Source organism: Typha angustifolia, chromosome 7 (assembly GCF_048772165.1).
Source record: "Typha angustifolia cultivar Huaian chromosome 7, ASM4877216v1, whole genome shotgun sequence".
NCBI lineage: Eukaryota > Viridiplantae > Streptophyta > Magnoliopsida > Poales > Typhaceae > Typha > Typha angustifolia.
The window spans coordinates 4,782,854-4,804,308 of record NC_133245.1 but is presented as its reverse complement, the minus strand read 5'-3'; the positions used below and the strand labels follow the sequence as shown (position 1 = coordinate 4,804,308).

At 37.5% G+C, this 21,455-nt stretch overlaps 1 protein-coding gene across 1 annotated transcript; it reads left to right on the top strand.

Moving 5' to 3' along the window:
* Positions 1-825: 825 nt before the first annotated feature.
* On the top strand, positions 826-21,441 carry LOC140762249 (exocyst complex component SEC3A-like). The gene is made up of 25 exons (XM_073099926.1): positions 826-1,128; positions 2,442-2,518; positions 2,667-2,747; positions 2,894-2,961; positions 3,314-3,416; positions 4,365-4,510; positions 4,956-5,073; positions 5,236-5,340; positions 7,516-7,617; positions 7,749-7,886; positions 8,360-8,488; positions 8,584-8,664; positions 8,770-8,844; positions 9,195-9,368; positions 9,465-9,606; positions 9,718-9,782; positions 11,543-11,713; positions 11,828-11,907; positions 13,438-13,519; positions 13,781-13,878; positions 14,052-14,160; positions 14,319-14,387; positions 20,590-20,655; positions 20,753-20,842; positions 21,018-21,441. The coding sequence occupies exons 1-25, from the start codon at positions 960-962 to the stop codon at positions 21,126-21,128; spliced, it is 2,649 nt and encodes an 882-aa protein (XP_072956027.1). The 5' UTR covers positions 826-959; the 3' UTR covers positions 21,129-21,441.
* The last annotated feature ends 14 nt before the right edge of the window (positions 21,442-21,455 follow it).

Here is a 21,455-nt window from a genome sequence, read left to right as displayed (position 1 = left end):
TTCTTATGATTTAATCTCTCATGAAATCAACATGTAATAAATGTTCATTGGTAGCAACATACAAGCACTACTCTTGAAAAATTATTTTCCTTTTCAACTCTCCTGGAAAACTACCAGTGGGATAAAATAAAAATGGAAGGCTTTTTCCTACGATTACTATAGTTTTTTAGTACTTATCTCCAGAAAAGGTATCACTCTAACAAATGGCGAAGCCAGTCTTCTTTCAGTACGATGATCGAAAAGTCGCCTCGAATGGAACCCTTGTTTCGTTGCGGGTAAATTCTCATTTATAACTAATGAATTACAAAAAAAGGAAATAGTGTTACTTTAAATTCCTTATAACTCGTATGACCATCATTAATCCGATTCATAGTTGAACCGAAACTGCCAAACGATTTAGTTAAAATACTATCGTACGAAGTATTTATTAGGCATGCTAATATTTGAGCAATTAGTCGAGCTTGGATTAAGGTACAAAGTACGTAAGAAAGGGTTAGGCTTTTAGATACAGAATAGTTGGGCGGAATCAGACCCCAGCCTAGGTGAACTGATTGGACTTGGAGTTAGGCCCGACCCGAATCCGGGCTGGCTATTAATGTTCAATCGGATCGTCAATTGGGCCTCAAATTGGAATCAGCCTTACCCGCGTTGAGGTCACACACGCGCCTCGCACGTGATACGACAGACTGTCATCGAACACGATCTCTTCGGCCTCGGGCGCGCCCCCAATCCATTGACCCCCCGCCCGTTTCTCACTCGGGTCCGGTCCGAGGACGGCTTATCAAGTCTTCTTGGACTCTTATAAGAAATGATAGTAGTTCGAGAAACTTTCCGTATTATTTCGCATCTCCCCTTGTCCGATCTCAAACTCCGCCCCCCCCTGCCTCGATCCAAGAACTAGGAGGGGAGACGAAGCGGGGAGGTGGTGGATCTCTACTCGGATCCCTATCCCTTGATCCATGGCGAAGTCCAGCGCTGACGACATGGACTTGCGGCGAGCCTGCGCCGCCGCTATCGCAGCCGGAGGCAGCAAGGAGGACGTGGTCTTCTCGATCCGAGTCGCCAAGGGCCGCGGAATCTTCGAGAAGCTGGGTCGCCTCGCCAAACCTAGGGTTCTTGCCCTCACCAGTACGCCTTCCCTCTCTCCTCTCATCTGATTTGTATCTGATGCAGCATTTGTAGCTCCATTTTTTTCGAATTATGAGTCTTATGTTACAGTATAGAAAGGATGATGTTAGAATTTAAATGAAGGATCAGGATGATTTAAATTACACATTTTGCTATATACTGCAGCTTTCCTAAATTCTTTTGCATTGTGAATTTCTGCGTCCAGCTAAAACGTCAACATTTCGGAGGTGTTTAGGCATCTCTTAAGCTGCATAGAGGCCATTCCCTTTATTTTTATTTGTTTAGTTTGATGCACAAATTATTTTATCTGTTTTTAGATTTACAAAAAGGGAGCAACTAATAGGGGCATTAATACATTATTATATAACCTTATTGCACTGATTGAGGGCAGCCTCTGAATGGGGTTGCAAGTCCGGCACCCTGAGAAGTGGGTCAACTAAAGTGAAGAAGTTTTCTCGATTTGAAACCATGAGGATGTAACTTGCGAGGGTCAAGCTTACCGTTAGACCAAGCAACACAGGAAGATTACACATAATTATAACAAACAAGTAAAGAACCTCAATAATAAATTGATAATAGGCACTCAAGCTCAGAATATCCAATATTGGCTATATGATTCCTTCTTTCTGCAGTTCACCTCCATCTAGAGGCTACATCTTTTGTTAATTAGAAGGTAATCTCATCCCTCTTGACTGCTTCTTTCCAGATCCTTTCAGGTATTATTTACCCTTAATGACAGCTACTTTTATTGACTATTTGAGTTCTCTTTGCTCAATACTTGCAAACCATCTTAAAGAAATTAATCTCAATATTTTCTCCTTGGTTTTAACCTCTAGTTCACTAGGAGGGCTTCTGCATGCTTTCCTATGTTTTACCTACACAACCCACGATGCATGAGTGGTCTAGTAGTTCTGTTCTGAAATGTTCAGTCTAATAAGTTAAGAATAGTACGGTGAGAGCCGATAGGAGAATTCTTGAAGGATTGCATATTAGTCCTAGCCATTTTGGCGGCAGTGAAGTTAATGATAGAGAGGATTCCATAGGTGGCTGGTTTCACTTTTCTACTTACAGCTGCTTTTACTGTTAAAGAACATATACTCTTATCATATCTAGTTACCATACTGACATGTATTATTATGTTGTAAAGATACAAGTTAAACATACATAATCAGCATACTTGCATAGCACGTAATAATTTCTTCAGTCTGCAATTCTGGATCATAAAATATGTTGAGTGATTATCTATGTATCTATGTATCTATGTATGCGTAGTGTTCTTGATGCATATTTTAACTAGGAGCTGTTTCATGCAGCTAAAAAATCATCGAAAGGTCAGGCAACTAAAGCTTTTCTTCGAGTCTTGAAGTATTCATCTGGAGCAGTTCTTGAGGTTATTTTCCATTTAATGAAGAATTAAATGCTGATAAATAACTCTCAATATTATTGAGCAGTCACTGTTTTAACATATAATACGTATCATAATATGAAGAAAAAAAAGGCTGATTATTTCCTTCGCATTTCCTTTCTTGCATCTCCAGTCAGCAAAACTGTACAAACTAAAGCATCTTACAAAGGTGGAGGTTATTTCAAATGATGCTACTGGATGTACATTCATTCTGGTAATTTTCTTTCCCCAAATTTGTTCCAGGCTTCATACATGTTTATCTATAAAGAAGGAGCCTCAGTTCCTAAGTAATGGGCTGCAAAAGATGTAATTGTGATATTTCTCATTGATCCTCTTCAATGTTTTCCAAATATCATTCAGGGATTTGACAATCTTAGAGCCCAAAGTGTTGCTCCTCCTCAGTGGACAATGCGCAACATTGATGACAGGTAGTTTCCTTAAAAGTGTCGTTATGCTATGTCTTCTGCCAATTCCTTCTGTTGATATTTTCTTTTTACATGCTCTCACGAACACAAAGCATTCACAAATGGACATGCATAAACCTTCATATATAGTTTGGTCTGTATGTGTTACTTCTCTGCTCTGTGTTTGACTATAAAGAAAGAAAGAGAAAACGTGACAAATTTCCCCGGGACCTTTTTTTTATTATGGATATGTACTTGATATATTGTTATGTGTGAGTGTGAGATTAGATTGATAAATAAATAAAATTGAAAATAATACATTGATCAATTTCCATTTTCACCTTTGTTTTATTCTTTTTCCTTCTCTTCTTTGTAGGAATCGTCTACTTCTTTTCATTTTAAACATGTGCAAGGAGATATTGGGTCGACTTCCCAAAGTTGTTGGTGTTGATATTGTTGAGATGGCTCTTTGGGCAAAGGTATATCTTAGTATAATTATGTCTACAGTTTTATAAGTTTTTTGTTGTGCAAAAGCAGCCATCCAACAAAAAAAGAAGGCAGCTTCTCAAAGGGCAGGCCGCCTTGGCAGTTTTAGTGTTATTTTTATTTATTTATTTATTTAATCAGTAGTATAGGTTGTAATTGTTTTTTTGTATATTTGCTATTGCTATTTTACTAGGAGCCTTAGAGAGATTACTATTTGTTTATTGTAAGTATGTGATTAATATTTATGGATTAATGTTTGTGATTACTATTTGCTAGTATGTATGTTTTGTTGGTAACTATGATTGCTGCTTGTGAATTAGTTGCTGTTATGCTAAAGGAATTATTGTTAATATTTTATATAGTATATACTATATATGATTATTTTTAAATTTTTAAATTTTTAAATTTTTAAATTTTTTAATTTAAAAAATGCTAAACTATCTTAGCACCCGCCTTACCGCCCTGGTGATATGTGGTGGGGTGATCACCCGCAAACTGCCACGCCTTTCAAAACATTGTGCAAAACATTGAATTCTAAAAGCTTAAGTTAGAGAACGTGGTTTTCTATATTTTATATTAACTCTTTCCCTTGTATTTGGCTTGAGACATTTTGGTGTGGTGAATTAACAATAAGTTATGGATGTAGTGCCCTAGTTTTAATCAACAACACTATCTTATACCTGTATCATCTACAACACTATGTGTATCTTTCTCTTTTGGTTGTAAGCTTGGTGTAATGCTGGCTTTTGGTGTTCAAGATAAGATCACACATACAAAATTAAATCAGAGAACTTGGATATAAACAAAGGTTTAATGATCAATGCACTTACCATCTAGGTGATTCTACTAGGCGTTCTTTTGCATGTCTACTATGATACGTTTATAAGTCAGGCTGATCATGTGTGCACTTTTATCTGTTGTTTTAATATGATATCGTTCAGGAAAATACACCCACGGTTACCGAACAAGTTGATAACCATGATGGACCAACTACAGCTGTTATGATACAAAGGGACTTGAAAGTTACTGTTGAGAAAGACCTTGTTTCACAAGCAGAAGAAGAAGACATGGAGGCCCTTCTTGGCACGTATGTCTTTTCTATGAAATTTCATGTTAAAATCCTATTTACCTGATTTTAAATAACTGTTATTATTATTATTATTGTTGTTGTTGTTGTTGTTGTTGTTACCGTATAATTAATAGTGATCCAGAATAGTTGGGAGTAAATACTTGGTTCCATATGTTACTGTTATTTATATCGTGAACCAGAATATTGTTACTGACATACTGTTATTATATACCCGTGTGGAGAATATTTTGAGAATTTGTCATTTTCTTCAGTACATATGAAACCATCAAATTTTTTAGTTCCATATATATATATATATAATTTTTTTCTTTGGCTTTTGCTAATTGAAACAATATATGTTGAGATGTTAATGCTGTTTATTTTTTCCTTTAACTTTTGCTTCTGTTCTTCACTTTTGGCTTATTTAGTGGTCTAAAGTGTTACAACCATGTAACCTATGCAGATATGTTATGGGTATTGGTGAGGCAGAGGCATTTTCTGAAAGGATGAAGAGGGAGCTTTTTGCTTTGGAAGCCACAAATGTCTATGCCTTATTGGAAAGTGAACCTTTAATAGAGGAGGTACACCTGATTTTGTTTCTTAATTTTTATTTTCTGTCCCTTATGCTGATTGACACATGATGTCCAGTCATTATTTTTCGTCAGTATACCAATTTGGAATCTTCCAATAATAGGATATTGCTGTATTAAACCATTGGATGTTTGAACCATTTGTGACTGCAGGTATTACAGGGACTAGAATCTGCTAGTGCATGTGTAGACGATATGGATGAGTGGTTGCGAATTTTCAACTTGAAGCTTAGACATATGAGGGAGGACATTGCATCGGTATGATTTTGTTAGTAATTTTATTTTGAATCACATATAACTTCTGTTATAGCTTTTATTACCAGGACATATTATAATCTATGTTTTTGTGAAAGAGCTATTAGGAATTTCCACACCCTAATTATGCCTGCAAAATGGATGTCCTTGTCCAATGAATTTCTCTTTTGTCAACTGAGAAGCCTGATAATGTATTTAATTTTTAGTTGGGATATAAATATTAACTACTGATTGTTCAACTAAAGTTTGGTTTCTTCAAGTAGGTCTAAGGCTGCTGTACAGGCAATGCAAATAGAAGTGCCAGTTGATAGGCAAAAATATCTGACATTTAATCCTTCAGATATTGGTATTACCATAATAGCATTTTCAAAATTTGAAATTCATCAAAAATTTACTGACATACATGTTTTTTTAGTACATCATGACATTTTTGCATACTCATCAATACTGCCCTGAAATAAGTTGAGTTGATTTTTATGCTAAAACATTCTTCTAGATAAATGATGGGTCTCTGGGACAGTTCTTAGAACAGACTTGCCATAAATTCTGGCTCGTGTTATTCAATGTTCAGCACTAATTTATACGTCTTTTCTGCTTACATTTAATGCTATATCATGTAAGATAGAGAGTGATAAGAACTAGGGATGTGGTTTGCAATTTATTATCATGTATTTTACTATTTTATGGCATGTACAGCCCTAAACGACTTTTCTAGAAGTGAACCTTTAACACCATGCAGAGGCAACAAATTTCTACCTCCCTAAAAGTAAAAGCACAACTTTATTGTTTAGTAACATTTCAAGCCCAAGAAATCCTATATGCTTACCCAAGAAATCCTATTTGCTTACTTTACCAGTCTAAGCCCTAGTCTTATATCTGTAGTACAGATGAAAGGAGTGCTATCATACATCTATTTCTCTCTTCATATGTATATCTATAGGTACATACCAAGGATTTGAGTTTCGGCCGATCCCGAGTGGGATCGGCCGAAACGGATCGGGATCGGCTATAGCCGATCCCGATCCAGGCCGAAACCACACTCGGTTTCGGCCTGGCCTGCTGCAGGTGGCTGCAGCAGGCAGCAGACAGCTGCTGCTGTCAGCAGCAGTAGAGAGAGAGGGAGAGAGAGAGTGAGGGAGAGAGAGGAAGGGAGAGAAAAGGAGAGAGAGAGGGAAAGAGTAAGAGAGAGAGTGAGAGAGAGGAAAGATTAAAAAAAATGGGGAATGAGAGAGAGAAAATGGAAGAGAGAGTGTGGGAGAGGGAAAGATTAAAAAAAAAAGGTGAGAAAGAAAGAGAGAAAAAGATAAAAAAAAGAATGTGGGAGAGAATGAATAAAAAGGAAGAGAAGGAGAAAAAGATATTTTTACTTTTTAGGCTTTATATGTGAATAATTATTATTTCTTATTTTCTTATAATTTTTTCTAAATTTTTAGAAATTTCTCTAACATTTTTAATAATATTTAGAATTTTATTTAATTAAAATAATCCGATCCGATACAGGCAGCCGATACGGCCGATACAGCCGATACGTATCGTTTTTTCGGACGGCCGATCCCGATCCCGATACCGATTTTTGGAACCTTGGTACATACGGAGGGTGAACAACAACAACAACAAAAACAGCAATTAGAAACCGACACCACCAAAACAAATATAAGCCTCTAGTCCCAAACTCTCCCAACTACTTGGGTCACTATATCAATTCTCTTCTGCCATTAAGCTCTATTTACTATAGGGTTCTTGTTAAATTAATTGCTGTAGTGCCCTTTCTTGCCACTTCCTCCCACATCGATTTTGATCTTCCCGTCCCTCTCAGAGCACCTTCTACTTCAATAAAATCACTCCTTTATACTAGTGCAATGATGTGGTCTTCTTTGAATATGCCTATACAATCTCCTCCTAACTTGTGCTAGATACATTGGTATCCAATTTAATTTCTTATTGTAACCTCATTCATCCATCTCACCTTTTTATCCCGGTTACACTGGACTTTTGCATGTGCTGTTTCCTAGTTGTCCAACAGTCAACTTTACTTGAAGATTTAGTTATAGTCTAATAACTATTGATATGATAAGTTGATAAGTAGCATGTCATACCTTTTTCTTTTGTTCATAGTGCTTTCTTAAGTAACATCACTACATCAGAAGTTTCATTTATTTTGGTTGTTATTACTTGCAGATCGAATCACGCAATAACAAATTGGAGATGCAGTCTGTAAGTAATGAGGCACTTATTGAGGAACTGGATAAGCTAATTGAACGGTTACGTATTCCCTCAGAGGTATGGTATGACCTATGAACATAAGTATAATTTACTTTCCAGCAACTTCTCGTGTCAGTAATGCCTATTTAAATTTTAAAGGGCATATTGGTTTTATATCATTATGGGCATCTTCATCATATGTGGTGCAGTTTGCAGCATCACTAACTGGAGGTTCATTTGAAGAGGCACGCATGCTTAGAAATGTTGAAGCATGTGAATGGCTGACTGGGGCAATACGTAGTCTTGAAGTGCCAAATTTGGATCCATCCTATGTTCAGATGCGAGCTGTAAGCTCCTCTTCTGAACTCTCACATAGTCATATTTATTACTTTCTTTCCATGTTTTATTAGCTTATGTAGGTTAAGTAGTTGTTAATGAACTCGTTGTACTGAGAAGTTGTTTTCCCAAATGTGTATGTCTATAAAGTGTTGGAGTAATTCTATTTCATTGGGCACATAAAACAAGGGTTGATAAAATTATTTGCTGGAAATTTGATATCAGGATATTTCTCTTGAAAAGAATTAATAAATCAGGAATCCTTGCTTGTTCTATTGTGCTGACCTCTTCAAATCTCTTCTTACAGCTTTAGAATATACTCTAGTACATTATAATAGTATTTTGAGTGAGCATCACTGGTATTAGATCTATTAACAATCTTCCTTTTGAGTTCATACAAGCAGATTTCTAGAATCTAGAATAATTATCCCTAAAAGTTTCTGCAGTATACCTGAAAGAAGCTTTTCTATTAAAATCATTGTAGGTCAGGGAAAGGCGAGCTGAATTAGATAAACTAAAAAACACATTTGTTCGACGAGCATCTGAATTCTTGAGGAACTACTTCTCTAGTTTAGTAGACTTCATGATAAGTGACAAGACATATTTTTCTCAGGTATCTTCGAAAAGCCATCCTTTGTGTTTATTAACAATGTTGGTGTTTTATTTGATTGACCAATTAACTTATAATGTTATCTTTGAACGGGATAGAGAGGACAGTTAAAGCGTCCTGATCATGCTGATTTGAGGTACAAATGTAGGACTTATGCACGACTTCTGCAGCACCTAAAGGTTATTGACCTTCTAGAAACCAGAATTTTGTATAGTAGTCAATTTTATCATGCCACTTCCTTTGCATCTATCTTTCTCAGCTTTGGCTTGTGTGCATATGCTCAGAGTCTTGACAGGAATTGCTTGGGCCCTTTGAGGAAGGCATATTGTCAATCTCTTAATTTGCTCCTTCGTCGAGAGGTAAGGAGATAAAAGATTTCTATCTAGTCATTTTAATCATGTCATTTTTTTTAAGTATACACATTTCTTTAAATTAATTATCTATTGATACTTTACCAGTGTTCTAATCCATACAAACCTCATGAACTAAAACTACAAGGGGCATTAAGTTGGTAATGACATTGCATTATCTAATGACTATATAGAGTTTGAACTCTCCTTTAATTTCGTATGGTTTAAGACCAACAAGTATGCAAACTTCTACACATCAATGTGTCAACTGTTAACTCTAACCATATTTAAGTTTGATGATATGTGTTGGTCATAAAATACAATAATATGATTTTCTATCTTTTGATCATGTGATTCAGGCCCGTGAATTTGCAAATGAACTTCGTGCAAGTACCAAAGCATCTAGAAATCCTACTGTTTGGCTGGAAGGTTCTACTGGATCTAGTCAGACAGCCAATAGTGCTGATACTATTACAGTTTCTGAAGCATACGCAAAAATGCTTACAATTTTCATTCCGCTTCTTGTAGATGAGGTTATTCTTTTTCTTTCAAGCATGGTTCTGTGTTGTTCTATTTTACGGTTTATTGATGTGTGAAAAGTGTGACGATTGTTTGTTACTGTGTTTCAGAGTTCCTTTTTTGCACATTTCATGTGCTTTGAAGTTCCTGCATTTGCTCCTGCTAGTGGTAATAGAAGTAGATCTGCTGGCAATGATGCAAATGATGATGATCTAAGCCTCATGGATTCTGATGGAAATGATGTCAAATCCAGTATTTCCTTTTCTTCTCAGCATGCCAATCATTTTAACTGAATTCTCTAGATTAGTATGAGTTATTGTCCTGGTATATTCCATTATAATACATCTTAAATCCTTAATCCAGATAATAATGCCACTGAGTTGGGAAATCTTAATGAAGCTCTTCAAGAATTACTCGATGGGATCCAGGTAAATTTATTTTTATCAATGATGTTGCAATTCAAGATTTGGCCCTATTGACATGCTGGAAGATTTGTTTCAGAAATTTCTTTGATGAAAATTTCAATTGCTTGAAGTCAAGGATTTGATTTTTCAAGCTTTAGCAGCATCAATATCTGACATTCTGATTTAATATCTTTCAAAATCTTACAAAGTTTACCTTTTGCATTGAAGTCACTCAATAAGGAATTTAGGATCTTACAATTGATGTTGCTTCTTACTTTTTATTTCTTTTGTTTCTCCTTGGCCAAATTGTGAAGTACATTGAAAGAGTGCCTTAACCTTGGATGAGGTCATTGATGTTGTCAGGCTTTATTGTCCCTTGTGCATCCCATTTTGTTAATGTTTTATTTGATTCCTATGGATTTGCTATTGTGATATTGGTTTCTTCTATGTAGACTACTTATCTGCATGGTGGTTTTCAATTGGATTAAATGTTTGAACAGATAAATAATAAAAATTATGCACATATATTTTATCAATTGGTAGCTGTTGTTCTGCCTTCATACGATTAATTTATAAACTCATTGAGCAAATGGTATATGGTTATACTTTTTGTAGTCTATCATCCAGAGATCATTCCATACCTTTTACCTCCTAAGACTGGCTTTCCAGTCCTCGTAGTTCACTTCGAAGTGCATGTGTTGCCATGTCTAATTTTTAATAGTACAGTATCTTATTGTAAAATGCAAATAGGTTAATTTTATTAGATGATGTAGTGGTCAAGGAAATAACATTGGGTTGATGAGGACATTGCACATAGCATTCAAGATAGATGGCTTAAATAGAGAAACACTGCAACTTTCTGCGCCCGTCATGTATTATGTTAAAAGGAAAATTATGTAACATGGTTATGTGGCCAATAATGCTTTAGGGATCAGAATGTTGGACAATTAGAAAACAACGTGCAAAAGTTCAGCGTAGCAGAGATGAGGATATTGAGATATATGAGTGGGGTCTCTATAATATTGAACATGGAGTAAGCATAACAGTTACAGAAAATAAGTTACGTGAGAATCGATTAAGGTAATTTTGGGCAGGAGACCACATAATGCATCAGTAAGAAAACTTTATTGAGATAGCAGGTGCCTTGATGACATGTAAAGTAGTGAGAAAAGGCATGATAATACTTATGGTTACACAGTCTTGACACCTAGATTTTTCTTGAATGTTTGGACTTTGGAGCTCTAAGGTTCTCAATGAACCACATTGGGCCTCAGACTGGATAATGACTTTTTGCAACAACGAAGTCTGAAGTGCTTTAAATGTTGATGATGCCAAAAATCTCTGAACAACAAGGCGATGTTTGCAGGGCCACAACAGAGCTACATTATTTTCAAAAGTGTTAAGTGAACTTTATCTATATTATTTGCGAGAAGCTTAAATTAGATGACTTGATTTAGTGTTTTAAGTGATGTATCCTTTTTTATCATATCATGTTTATAATGAAGTTTGAACTTAAATTCGATAGATTTTTGCAACTACCCTCAAAATGTATAATTTTGGTCTAAGACTGATGAGTACACTTGTTTCCTTTAAAAGCTTATTTTCATTTTTCATGTTCTTGTCTTAGATGAAAAACTTAAAAAAGAGAGATCATTTTACTCATTGTATGTCTTTTTCAGCAGACATGAGGCTTTGCAGGTTAACATGACCAAAAAGTTTGAATGTTTTGTGAGCGCATATTATTTTACTTACATAATGTGACACACACACCTCTTGTCTTTCAGGAAGACTTCTATGCGGTGGTAGATTGGGCATATAAGATCGATCCTCTTCGTTGTATATCAATGCATGGGATTACCGAACGCTACCTTTCTGGTCAGAAAGCTGATGCCGCAGGATTCGTGCGTAAATTACTTGATGATTTGGAGTCTAAAATATCAATGCAGTTTAGCAGGGTTAGTATTCTCCATGATCTCAGAAACTATCCTAACTTTCTGAGAGAGCAATGCATGGTATTTCTCTGTTGGAAGTATGCTGAAATACTCTGTTAATTACTCTTCTTTTTCTAGTTTGTTGATGAGGCTTGTCACCAAATTGAAAGAAATGAACGTAATGTGCGTCAAATGGGAGTTTTGTCCTATATACCAAGGTACTTGTTTACATTTGAACCATTGGAAACTTATGATGATCGTTTCAGATTGTCTTATATTGGGTAATGTGTTATGTATTTTTTCTCTATATTTGTTTATAAATAACAATAAGTATAAGTTAGACCAGCCATCTATTCAGATAGCCATATGATAGGCTTGTCTTGTTTGTGTTTATTAATTCATTAACTATTCTAATTGCTTAAGTTGTTACGTAATGATACTTTTATTTTTTATCTTTTATATTGTAACACTGTCACTTTTACACTTCGGTCATTTTTGGTGGACCCAATAAGTGAATTTGATTTAAATGGGTGAAAGTTTTTTTTATTTGATTGACAAGATACGTTGGCAGGATTTGAATTCAAGACCTCCTTATCCAATACCATGTTAATTTACCAACTATTCTAACAACTTAGTTTGGATTGCATCCTGTTGATAATACTGCTCTTTTGAGACCTGGTTGTGATGCTGGCTCTCTTGACATCCAACATCATCTTGACCCTCTCTAGACCATTAATTGATTGTTAACCGTGTTATGGCATCAGCAGCCAGTGCCTCGGTCAACGTCAATGCTTCAGAAACCTTGATATATTCCTCCCTTCTGTTTTAGCTCTATGATTTAAACATATCTTGGGAAATAAATACTGATTTTCCCTGTTCATTGGTGGCTAAAATTGTGGTGAAGAATGACCAAGGCTCCCCTCTTTTGGCTACGATGAAGTAGCAGAACTTTTGGCTGGCAACCTGGTGCATGGCCAATTGTTCTTGAATTTATTCCTATGGTCAATTTCAGCCTAAGGAGGAGACTTCATGGATGACCTTGAGTCTAGTGATGCTAGGCGTTAGTGGACTCTGATCAACACACCGACTAGAAAGCTCAAGCTTATCTTCCCTTAGTGTTGTTGTCTGTTAACTGTTTTGGAGGTACTATTCTTGGTTCTTGGTTATGTAGGAAGAATACAGAAGGTCGAAGGTGCTTTGATCTTATCCAAGGTGAGGCAGTTTTGTGGTTTTTTATTCTCATTTGTTTGCCTCATCCGATTTGTTAAAGTTATGGAGATATTTAAATCAATGTCATATTTAATCAAACTTTCAGAAAGTTTTCTGGGTGATCTGGCCTGGGAAAACCACTTGGTGAAAAGTCAAATTGGCTGGTTGGCACTTCCGGTTCAGATTGACTGGGTTTTGGAACTCTTCCTAGTAATTATTGAAGAAGGAACTCTTCCTAGTACTCATTGGCCATCTATTCCTTCTTTATCTATCATGGTCTCATGGGTCAACTATAGAAGCAACTCAAAGTGAGCAAGTCGTTACAAAAGGGTATTTGTTGCTAGGTCACATATTCTAGGGAAACCAAAAGATTCATGGTTATAATTATAGCTAAGGAATGCACTTTTTCATTGTTTGCTCTAAATGGACAGTAATAGATGGTCTTTGTTTTAACATTAGCTGATGGAGATTATAAAGTTTATCTTCATTAAGTGTTTCTATGCCAATATTTTACGAGCACCTTTTATCCGTTTTATTAGGTTTGCTACTCTTGCATCACGGATGGAGCAATACATTCAAGGACAATCTAGAGATTTGGTTGACAAGGCCTACACAAGACTAGTGAGTATTTTATTTTTATCCATCTTGTCCATTGGTACCAATTGTTTGTACCCATTTAAGCTTTTATTAATTGAAACTTAAAGAGTGTAGTTTGTAGTACTCTACCTGCCAATTGGACTAAAGCTATGTATATTTCGATGAGGCTTGGAAAATTCTGTTCTCTTATATGAGTCAGCTAAATTTCTTAATTAATAGGTTGTAGATTGTGAAGCTTCCTATCCCTTTAATTGACCTGATAACTATTTTGGCATTTTTGAGCAGGTTAGCACGATGTTTGCGACATTGGAGAAAATTGCTCAAAGTGACCCTAAAATTGCAGATATTGTACTACTGGAGAACTATGCTGCTTTCCAGAACAGGTTTTTCCTTTTTCTGCATACGAAGTTCATCATCAGATGCTAATGTTTCCTCCAAACTGATGAGATGATTGTTGTTTATGTTCCGTTATCTTATGATTTTAATATCAATTAATTAGATCTGCCAAACTAGATCAAATATATCATAAATTTGAAAGAGTTTCCTGTGAATGCAGTCTTTATGACTTGGCAAATGTCGTGCCTACACTAGCAAAGTTCTACCATCAGGCTAGCGAAGCTTATGAACAGGCTTGCACTCGTCATATCAGCTCAATCATTTTTCTTGTAGGTGCAACTGTTCTTATTTTGAACTCCATGGCTTCTGATGAATAACAAATGCTGATTTACCTTTGGAATTTTGCTTTAGAAAACCTTATTTTCTCTCTGGGAATATTTTCTTAATGCATATTGAAATCTAAAAGTTCTGTCCTTTCTTTTTGCAGCAATTTGAAAGATTATTTCAGTTTACTAAGAAAGTTGATGAATTGGCATTCACAGTAACTGCCGAGGAGGTGAGTGAATCATGTATCTGCTTATTTATGCGACTCACCTGTATCAAGCTATGCATTTTTATTTTATATCTATAATCATGATTAGGGTGGCCCTCCTTATTGGTGGTTGTACCAAATTATGCATATCCAGTGATGGCAAGATCAGGTTGTTCTCACTTCTCAGGCTACAATGCCTAACCAGCTACATCTGTAGTTCTGTACATTTTCCTTTTCTGGACTCTTCTTGTGAGCCTTCTTCATTTCTTTGACTCTGACCCCCCTTTTGTTCATAATTTTTCTTTTCCGAGAATATAACCCATATGTTATGCACCACATTCATGAAATAATTTTGAGCAGTTATCTTCCTTGAGATGGATAAAATACAGATAGTGCACCTACCTATGTTGGAGTTAACGGAAGCCTTTTGCCATATTAAAGGAGGGAAATCAACCTGTAAAATGCCATTATTTGCAGAAAGAATGCTTCCAATCAGGAAACCGTTTCTGCAACTAGTCCAACCATATTTGACGAATTTTAAATTAAACTTACCTGAAAAATAAGGAAGCTCCGGCGCTTCAATCAGAGGGGTCGGCGGGCCTAGTGATGCTCCGGCACGACGACATCCCAAGAGTGGCTAACGGCAGTTGCGGGCAGGGGAGCAGGAAAGAAAGGAAGGAAAGAAGGAGAAGAAGAAAAAGAGGGGGAAAGAGGAAAGGGGCATCCCAATTTTTTTTGGATATTACACTTCATCATTGACCCAAAGATGGTGATGCTATCAAGGTTCATTGATGCTTTGGGATGAACCTTTTTCACCATTCTCGCCCAAACTATCGGAACCTTGAGTCAAACAATCGTGCAACAAAGCGTTGATTTGTTGTGGGTGATTCGAAAAAGGTCAACCCGAGGACATGAGGTACCCATATCTTTTACACTGAAACCCCTCATGATGGTTCCACTGGTCGGCGAAGGACAAGAGAGAGAGACTACATCCGAGTTAAGGCAAGATGGGCCTCGCTGATGAGTGTAATTTGTAGATGAAGATAATGATGATCCCTGGATTGAGAGGGATGAAGAGAAAGATCGAGAAGTTGATAGAGGACATCGGAGGGTGAGCTCTATGACCTAAGGATCTGGGGCAAGCCATAGATGATGCTATGGTCATGGAGGATATACATCGAGCACTTAGAAGGCACTCGAGGCAACCATGGAGCAGCAAGCCACAGCCGAAGTTGATCCATGCACTCGACGGCTCGGGCAAGCCGTCGAGGGCTCCTGCGGGTGTAGTGGGACAACGACCAACATATCGCACTTCCACCGATGTTAAGACAGTCTTGAGGCTTTCAATGCGTACTCTAACACTTAGCCAGGTGGAGGAGCGAAAGGCCAAAGAGTTGTGCTTCAGGTGCGATGAGAAGTTCACCCTGAGGCACCATTGCCTGTGGCAGACCGGTTCGGTGATGCTCATCAATGGTGAGGTTGAGGATGTACATAAGGACGAGGTCGCTATCAATAATGAGCAATAGCTAGTGGCCACAGACCTAGTTTACTTGATGCAACTAGCTCCGATTGAGCCTAAGGAGACACAGGAGTCAGGTATAGCTGATGATTTGGCTCATGCCTTACAAAAGTTTTTTGTTTTCTTTGAGAAGCCGAAAAGGTTACCACTGGCGCGTGAGGCAGACCACCGTATAGAGATCATGTCGGGCGCTGGACCAACAAACATGAGGCCTTACCGCTATTCTCACGTTCAGAAGGAAGAGATCTATAGACTGGTGACTTAGATACTTGATCAGGAGATCATACAGCCTAGTTGAAGTGCATATTCTTCACTTATGCTACTGGTGAAGAACGGGAGTTGGTGATTCTGTGTGGACTACCGAGCGCTAAACTCCATTACTGTCAAGGACCGGTACGTTATTCTGGTCATTGATGAGTTGTTGGACGAGTTGGCGGGCGCTTCATTCTTTATCAAACTCGATTTGAGGGCCAGATACCACTAGATCCAAGGGCATCCTAATGATCACAAAATGGTATTTTGAACTCATGACGACTATTATGAGTTTTTGGGTTATGCCATTTGGTTTTATAAATGCACTTGTGACATTTCAAGACTTGATGAATGATATCTTTCGTCACTTGCTTCGTTGGTATGTGCTTGTATTTTTTATGTTATTTTTATATATAACAAATCTTGGAATAATCATTTACAACACTTGAGAGGTGTTGAATTTACTAAAGAAATATAAGCTCAAGGTCAAGAAATCAAAGTGTTTATGGAAAGAGCGGCAGGTGAAATATTTGGGACATGTGATTTTAGTAGATGGCATGGTCGCCGACCTTTAGAAGATACGTTACATGGTGGAGTGGTCGAAATTGAAGAACGCCCGTGAATTAAGGGGTTTTCTCAATTTGATGAGGTACTATTGTTGCTGGATATGGAAAGATAGCCGCTCCGCTAACCTCTCTTCTAAGGAAGGATGGGCTCTTGTGGGGAGAAAATGCTAGGACGACCTTTGAGGAGCTCAAATTAGCAACGACAACAACCCCTGTTCTTGCCTTGCCGGACTTCTCCAAGCAATTCGTCATCGAGTATGATACATCGGGGGCTAGAATAGGAGCGCTATTGATGTAAGAAGGAAGACCTGTGGCATATTTGCGCAAAACCTTGTCTGAGAGATCAAGACAATTGTCCACCTATGAGCAGAAGATGTTGGCGATACTTTATGCAATCATCAAATGGTGTCCTTACCTTATTAGATGACAATTTGTGATCTGTAAGGACCAGTAGAGTCTTGTATTTCTTGGGTATCCAAGTTGATGGGATACAATTATGCTTGGGATACAATTATGAGATGGTGTTCAAGAAGGGAATCGAAAATCGGGTTGCCAATGCTCTATCACGTAGCTCGACGCTGGCCGAGCTTGTGTTCTCTGCTTCTATCTTTCCCTTCTTGGAGGACCTAAGGCATGCAGTTACAGCTGACCCAGGTTATTGAGCTGTTATAGGAGATCATGGCTAACCTAATGCGATATTCGAAGCTTGCGGCGCGCGATGGGCTGATTTTGGATTGTGAGCGCATCCGCGTGCCCGCGGACTTATAGGTGCACCGTCGGCTGTTGGAGTGCTTCCATGACACTCCAACAACGAGCTATGAAGAGGTGCTAAGGACCTATGAATGACTTTCCCAAAACTGTACCTGGATAAGAAAAAAAAGTAGATGTAAAGTGCTATGCCAATGAGTGCCAAATCTGTCAACAAGCGAAGACAGAGTCTCTCAAGCTAGTTGGACTACTCCAATCATTGTTGATTTCGTAGCAAATCTAGGAGGACATATTGATGGACTTCATAGAGAAGTTATTCGAGGTTCAGGGGTATTCAGTTGTTTTTGTATTATAGACAGAATGAGCAAGTATGCTTATTTTTCAGCTCTAGCACATCTATTTTCAGTAAGAGTAGTTGTCGAAATCTTTGTGAAGGATGTAACAAAGCTTCATGGGATGCCGAGAACGATCGTCTCTAACTGGGATTGCATCTTAACCAGTGACATCTAGGCGGAGTTCTTTAGATTGCAGGGGACATAGTTGACACTTAGTTTGGCCTATCATCTACAAGCAGATGACTAAACCAAGGTAATCAATCAAGACATTGAGCAGTATTTGAGATGCTCCGTGGTGGACCGATCGAGAGTGGTTGCGGTATTTGTCTTGGACGGAGTGGTCCTATAATATTGCCTACCACCAAAGTATTCATATGACTCCATTTGAAGAGGTATATGGATGGACTACTTTCGTGCTACTGACATATGAGGGATTGGCAGCTACAGAAAGGTCAAAGGCAGACTTGGAGTTGATGGATCGAGATAAGATATTGAGATGACTTTGTGAGCACATCGTTGCAGCTGAAAGCCGAATGAAACAGGTCTATGACCGAGGACATTGCGAGTGCGAGTTAGTGGGTGATTGGGTTTTTGTGCAGGCACAACCATATAGCCAAGTGACTTTGCGACCTGTGCAAAATCATAAGGTGTTGGAGCGTATTGGACTCGTAGCCTATCGCTTAGAGCTACTTGAAGGGGCACGGGTACATTCAGTATTTCATGTCTTAGTTCTAAAAGCTAGGATTGGACCCATTCTAGTCATAGGAACTGACTTACCAGAGCCTACTGAGGAGTGTGAGATGGACAAACTTGTACAAGTCCTAGCCAAGTGGCGACGTCGTCATGATGGGTGAATGAAGACAGAAGTTCTAGTAGAGTGGCTAGGATAGCATACGAATGCGGTGATATGGGAGTTGGAGGTCAACGTGATGGACCGTGTTCCTCACTTTGCACCTTGAGGACAAGGTGAAGGAGGTATGGTGGGTTGTTACGCTTTTTGGTTATGATAGAGATTGGACATGACCAACTTGCCTCGAACTGAAGCATTTTCTGTTCTTGTTTTTGATAAAAATAAAAAAATTTATGACTGGTGCATTCGAACGCGATCAAAGGGCGTTTGAACACGGCATTTCCAAGTACAGTGTACTGATGTTGACTGTTCAAACGCGGTCAAAAGGCATTCGAATGCATACACAACGTTCACACATACAGTCTTATTTTTCGTCGTTTGAACGAGGATGAAGGGCGTTCAAATGCCTATCGGTTAAATTATTTTGTATTAGGGTTTATTTATTATTATTTTTTCGACATTGGCTAGCCTCCAAATATGTGGGATATTAGCCCTTTTGGGATTATTGATTATTGAAGCTTTTGTTGCATCTAGGTTTAAGCCAACCTTCTCTCTTCTCCTTCCTCCTCGGTATCTACCCTGAGCTTCCTTCTATGGCAGAGGTTAATCTTCCGTCGCTTCTCCCTCCTTACTTCAGTTACTCTAGTGAACAACCATACTTGGAAGCTCCTTTTTCCTCCCTCATTTTGTTTAAGATACTATTCTACCCACCACAACCATCATCCTCTTTTATAACCTAACCCTAACCACATCACCAACTTTCATCATCCATGTCCATCCCGCCATCCCCTAATATTTGGTCATTATTTCTCCCATATCTTTTAATCTACTTATTCGGTTGACGAGATCTGATTGCGTTGAATTCCTAGCTTTTAGAAGAACAACATATTCGAATTTCAGATCATTCCAACGGTTAGATCGATCCATACTGCATATGAAAAGTTTCATGTTCAGTTCTGTCCCGAGTAGTAACTTAGATCAATAATCATTTTCTACGAGGGCGATTGCAGTATTAAGTTGGGAAGTTTGATCAAGGGGAAATTATAATTTACGCTTCTTATGGTTTGCTCTGATTTCAACTTATGAGGGTCTATACCAAGTTGGAACTGTTAGTCAACTGTTTAACTGAGATGTAAAAAGGCTGAATTACGTCTAAAGAAATATAGTATGATTTATAGATGGAGAATGTAGTTTTGATCGTTTTGCTATTTATTCATACTGGAAAATATTGATACCATTGAAATACCATTAGTTTTGGATGAAAATCTAACAATACTAGTAGGATTAAATGCTTAAATTTAGAGTACAGATGGGTAAGTTAAAATTGAGTTAAACCATATAAGGGTAAACTATAATTTGCTCTTTGATCAATATGCAGCTGGTATGATTAAATAGTGAGACTTAGGTGCCTAACTTTATCACATCTTTTCTCTGAAGGAGATAAGCAATCCCTAGTGTTATTGTGTACCCTATTCTTCTGGAAAATATGGTATTTAAACTTCGGCAGTTACAGATCTTAACATTAAACTATAAGCTTGGACAAAGTTTCAGGACTAGGAAACCAGGGAAGGAATGATATTTGAGAGTAGCAATGTTGCCTACTAGAGGCAATTGAAGATTTTTTTTTTTTTGAAGGTTTTGTTTCTAGAAAGAGAACACTTTGGAGAAGTATACCAAGTTATAGATTCTTATTTGGAAAAAGAATTTGTAGTATCATAAATCCTGTTGTATTATTTCTCATATAAGCAATTCAATGACTTAAGCTGGTCATATCAGAGCTTTTATAAGTCATTTTCGTTGTTTAATTATACACATTCATACATATTAAGTCATTATACTGATAATGAACAATAAGCACTTATCGCTGCATCTTAGGTGCTTGCTAATGACTTTATTGATCAAGCCCATTGTCAACTTCTGATAATTATGATGCAGCTGCCTATTTAAGTGATCTACAAAATGTTATTGTTGCTAACGTTTGCTGTCAAATCCATAGATTCCTTTTCAGCTCGGGTTATCAAAGATGGATCTCAGGAAGGTGTTGAAATCGAGCTTAACTGGAGTAAGTCAGATGAAAATCCTGCTTTATTCTTGGTTTTGCTATTTCTTCTGGTAGTGATCTCATGAAATTGTAGTAAGCATTCTATCCTTTCTGGCAGGTTGACAAGTCCATTAATGCAATGTATAGAAAGTTGCAGAAGAATTTAACATCTGAGGAGTTGTTGCCCTCGTTATGGGATAAGTGCAAGGTATATTTAATCTTTTCCTTTTCTGTCTTACACATGAAAATGTGTTCAATAAATTTCTTTAAACTCTTGCTTGACAGAAAGTCAATTCCTAATAACCCTGAATGGTCTTGATTTGTTGGCAATAGTACAGAACCGTTTATACTTTATAGACATTCATTCATGTTTTTAATTGCAGAAAGAATTTTTGGACAAATACGAAAGCTTTGTTCAGATGGTGCTAAGGATTTATCCAAATGAGAGTGTACCCTCAGTGGAAGACATGAGAGCACTCCTTACTTCTTTGTAGATATTTGTGCAGAGTGTCACTTCAGTTGCAGTAGTACAGTTCTCCTATTTCTTTTCCTTTGCAGAGAAATTTAGTGAGGTATTCCTCATTTTATCTTTTTTTTTTGTATTGGATTTTGCCCATCCCATTACTAACATTGACTTTTGATCTTTGGTTGAGGAATATTATTTTGTGAGTATACGGGAACCTCAAACTTTGTTTAATCAGCTCCATGGAGTTATGATTAGCGCTTGTAAGTCCTCAGGTGATCCAAGCACACCATGTAAATTTGTTTATATGAATTTTATTCCGAGACAGACTCCTTTGTGCAGGATTTGTGGCGTATTT